Source organism: Megascapheus bottae, chromosome 12, assembly GCF_031878675.1.
Source record: "Megascapheus bottae isolate mThoBot1 chromosome 12, mThoBot2.hap1, whole genome shotgun sequence".
Classification (NCBI taxonomy): domain Eukaryota; kingdom Metazoa; phylum Chordata; class Mammalia; order Rodentia; family Geomyidae; genus Megascapheus; species Megascapheus bottae.
Genome location: NC_143520.1, coordinates 33,079,429 through 33,083,561, shown reverse-complemented (window position 1 = coordinate 33,083,561; position 4,133 = coordinate 33,079,429). Strand labels below are relative to the sequence as shown.

Below are 4,133 nucleotides of genomic sequence, written 5' to 3'. Positions count from 1 at the left end.
TCCCTGGGTGGGAGAGGTTGGATTGCCATATCTTAGAGAAAGACTTACTCTTGAATTTAGTAGGTCTATATCAAACAAGTTTTATGATTATTAGCAGATATTTGCCAAGTTTTAATTGGTGAATATAATGAATTGGAATTAGATATGAAAATAGAGAAGTTATTCCATGATAAGTTTTTATTCCAGCCATATAGTTCTCAATAAAACTTTCCTTAGGCTGGGTAGCAAAAGGCCACCTTTGGGTTACCTGAGTGGACCAGGTACAGGGCAGATTATTTGGGGGAGGGACAAAAGGAGAGAAATGGGAAGGAGAGAGTGAGAGAGTAAGAGAAAGCAAGGAAGCCACTCTTGGGAAAAGCATACGATAAAGCAGCTAAACCCACCTGAAATTCCTACCCACAGACAGCCCTGCTCACTTCAGACCACATCCCCACTCAAAAGAAGAAAATTAGAAATGGAGGACAGGAACACCAGGAGAGGGCAAAAATAAAACTAAACAAACAAAAAAGAGGGGGGAGAAAGGGGGAAAACCTACCTGCGAAGTCTTGTTTGTAGTTTTGGCCAGAAATGGTGAGGAAGAAAAAGCATGAAGAAGCCGCGAAGTGTGGGGGAGAAAAAGGTGGAAGCGAAGAAACAGCTCCCGGAGCAAACTGTACAAAACCTCGCCAAGAGTGTCCGGGAGGCAGGACCGTTATTCCTGCGGAGCAGGTTAGGACTGATCTCTTTTCGGCCACTCCAGGAAACACAAACCTGGGGACGGACTGACGTGTTACGCCCTCTTCTAATGACATTTTTTTCTTTTTCTTTTCTGTAGGGGAGAGAAGAGAGACCCTGAAACACGCGCCACCTATCTTTGTGGGGGAGGGATAATTGAAGCGCCCTGAGCGTGAGCATCATGTGAAAACGTGATCGCCAAGTTTCTCTCTGGGAAAGGATCTGGGATAGATTATACCTTGAAGTCTCCGCAAACGCTTTAGTGGAAGAATTGAAATTCCACCTCCCTCCCTTCCTCTCTCCCCTCCCGCCTCTCTCTCTCTCTCTCTCTCTCTCTCTCTCTCTCCTCTCTCTCTCTCTCTCTCTCTCTCTCTCTCTCTCTCTCTCTCTCTCTCTCTCCCCCTCCTTCCCTCTCCCTCCCTCCCTCCCTCCCTCCTCTACCACTCTCCACCCTTCCCCTCCCGTCCCTCCCCCCCATTCTCCACCTCCCCTCTACCCCAGCCTTTGGCATCATTATCCTCATCTCTAAATCCTACGGAGTACAGGGAGGAAAACCGTGCACATCACTCACAACTACAGAACTCCAAGAGACGAAAGTTAAAGGAAAAGATCCTGGATCTTTAATTCAGCTCACCTCTTAAAAAAAAATAGATATCTGGAATGACCAGATTTGATATTCACATTCACATCAAGAACAGCTAAATTCTTCCTCTCTCTCTCTCTCTCATCTCCTCTCATCTCTCTCTCTCTCTCTCTCTCTCTCTCTCTCTCTCTCTCTCTCTCTCTCTCTCTCTCTCTCTCTTTCTCCCCCCTCTCAGATGCTAGAGCCAAGGGGTGAGGGTGGGGGGTGGAGTGATACATATAAACTGAATCTTAAGGTGTGTGTAGGTGTGATTTTTCTAGATTGGATCAAGATATTAAATGTACTGGGGATTTTAATAATGGTTTCTAAATTAATGCAGAATATGGATTGACCAATCAGTAGATCTTCCTGCATCTTAGAGACCTCACTACACAGTCAGTATGCAGACAGGCAAGCGGAAAAGGAAAAAGGCCATAGAGGAACTTAGCAGGGAAGAGAGAGCACAATATTAAACGGCATGGGGTCTAAGTTTTGGAATATATTTTTTTGATATTGCAATTAAAGTAAAATTAAAAAGAAAAGACTCCACCTTTGCTCTGAAGGGATTGGTTATGCAAATATGGAAGGGATTTCCTGGAGAATTCAGCTTTCTACTGTATGGTTAATTAAATAATCACTCAAAAGCTTCCAACATGACGCTTCTGTCGTAATCCAATCAGGTTACATAGGTCCTAAACAAGAAAGATATTTTCCACATCTGGAAGTCAGCAATTTAGCAAGTACTGCACATTATTAACCAATTCAGAGCCCACTTCCCAGGGGAATTTTTTTTTTGAAGTTTAAGTGTTCTTAACCAATGCTCTGCTGTTTTGTTAATCAAAAAAGCTGGTTTACACTGCACATAATTGGAACTAATATAGAAGTAAATAAAGACAGCCAAATTCGAGGATGCTGAGCACAGGCATTTATCGGAAAAGGAAGAAATCTCTTAGCCCTTGATAGTTCAGGCTCAATTTCTTCAAGTATTTTGAGGCTTTTTTTTTTCCCCTTTCAGAGTGAAAGTACTTGAGAACCTCAGAGCACAAATAAACTTCCAGTCTCACAGCCGTTGGGAGCCCTTGGAAAGGTAAAGGTGTAGGTGTGAAATAGACCACAGGGTTGTTCTCACCAATTTTTCTGCTTTAATATTGTTAAATATGTTTGCAGACCCCCCTTTTTTCAGTCTGATGAAATCTGAAACAAATAATACCCTGATCCAAACAGTCGACTTTTACTTATATTAAGATAAAACTGCTTTGAACTGTGCTTTGAATGTGTGCCTAAAGCAAGACTTTGAATGCAAGAGTCACTGGCAATTGCACTCAAAGGAGGGAAACGCCACCACACGGGTTGCCACATCCACAGTCCCAGAGGTAATAGTCTTTGTATTTTGTATGTTTATTTTTTTGGGGGGGTGGGGGGCTGAGTAATAACCACCAGCATGACCACAGCTAGATCTTGTTGTAGGATGCAAAAAAGCAGGTTTTCACAGTTGGCTAGATTCATTTCTTTTCCTAATTTGAGTTTTACAATGAAAATAGTTAAATAAAATGATCACTTTTCTACCCTATCAAAGGTAAAGTAGCTGCAGAAGATTTATAGGTACCGAGTATTTTCAGTTTAAAAACATTAATAAAGATTTTCAAAAATGAATCAGACACATTTTGGCATTGTGTTTTACATTTCTTATGTGCTCATATACCTATACTAAATAATACATATCTATGATTCATTAAGTTACTTACTCTTCACATTTATTGCCATTGTTCATAACCTTTTATTCTCCTTTTTGTATTTTTATTTACAAATATTAGAGTTTAGCTTTCTCTAGAAGTTTGCCTTTTGATCCTCCATCTCTCCTGCCCATGAAAGAAGGAGCCCCATTGCATGGGGTGATTTCAGGAAAGCAAGACCCTCATTCTAGCCACTCAGGTAGCCACAACAGCCCAAGCACACACTCACACAGATTTCACCACAGGCCAAATTGAATAGCAAAACACTTGTCTTTATTATGTATATTAAGTATCTGGTTCCTCAGGATCTGACCTCCCCCAAAATTAAGTATTTCCATTAAAAAATATATGTTATCATCTGATCACCCTGGACTCAGTCATCGAGTGGCAGGAGGCAGCCCCCAATATACAACACTGAGAGTGTGTATAGACAAGTATTTGATTTGAACTTCCAGAGGAAAAAAATCCTCAGTTTTCTAGGTTCTCATTAAGGTGCCTCTTTAGGCGGTGGCACGTGAAGGAAAGGTTTTGGCTAAGGCTAAGGGGCCAAGTTGTCTATTGCCCCTCCCTAGCACGCCCCTCCTCAAACGTTTGTCTGGGAGTGTTCCTGTTCCCACCTACCTAGAAGCCGGAATACAAATTTGTTCGGAACTCTTCCCTCAGTTCGAGGGCCAGGTCAGGGACAATGGGGATCGTGGGATCAGCGGGTTACCAGAGCGCTGGACGCAGGGAAAAGTCGAGAGAGGGCTAGGGACTGCAAGCTTTCGGCTTCTCACACAACAAAACAAACCCTGCAAATGGATCGCTCCTTCCCCGACTGTGTTTTCCCGTTCACAGTCTACGTCGAGATGAGCGCAGACGAAGGGGATTAAAACAACAGATACATGCAAATGTAATACTGCATTCGACATTGGAAGGAGGAAAATAATTCTTTGGGATTTCCTGGAGTAACACAAACTGCTCTCCTCCATACAGATAGGCGGAGGATGCACTTTTGTTTACCAGTTCCCTGCAGCCAGGACCTAGATCCTGAACCCCCATTCACCTCTCTGTCTGTCAATTTC

At 42.7% G+C, this 4,133-nt stretch overlaps 1 protein-coding gene across 1 annotated transcript in view; it reads right to left on the bottom strand.

Moving 5' to 3' along the window:
• The window catches only part of LOC150056406 (uncharacterized), a 3,099-nt gene extending 2,087 nt beyond the window's left edge, over window positions 1-1,012 (bottom strand). The window contains exons 1-2 of the mRNA XM_090342866.1: window positions 953-1,012; window positions 536-808 (exon numbers count right to left, since the gene is read on the bottom strand). Coding sequence (XP_090198992.1) covers window positions 536-791 — 256 coding nt within the window. The 5' untranslated portion in view covers window positions 792-808; window positions 953-1,012. The remainder of the gene's footprint in view (window positions 1-535; window positions 809-952) is intronic.
• Window positions 1,013-4,133: the final 3,121 nt, after the last annotated feature.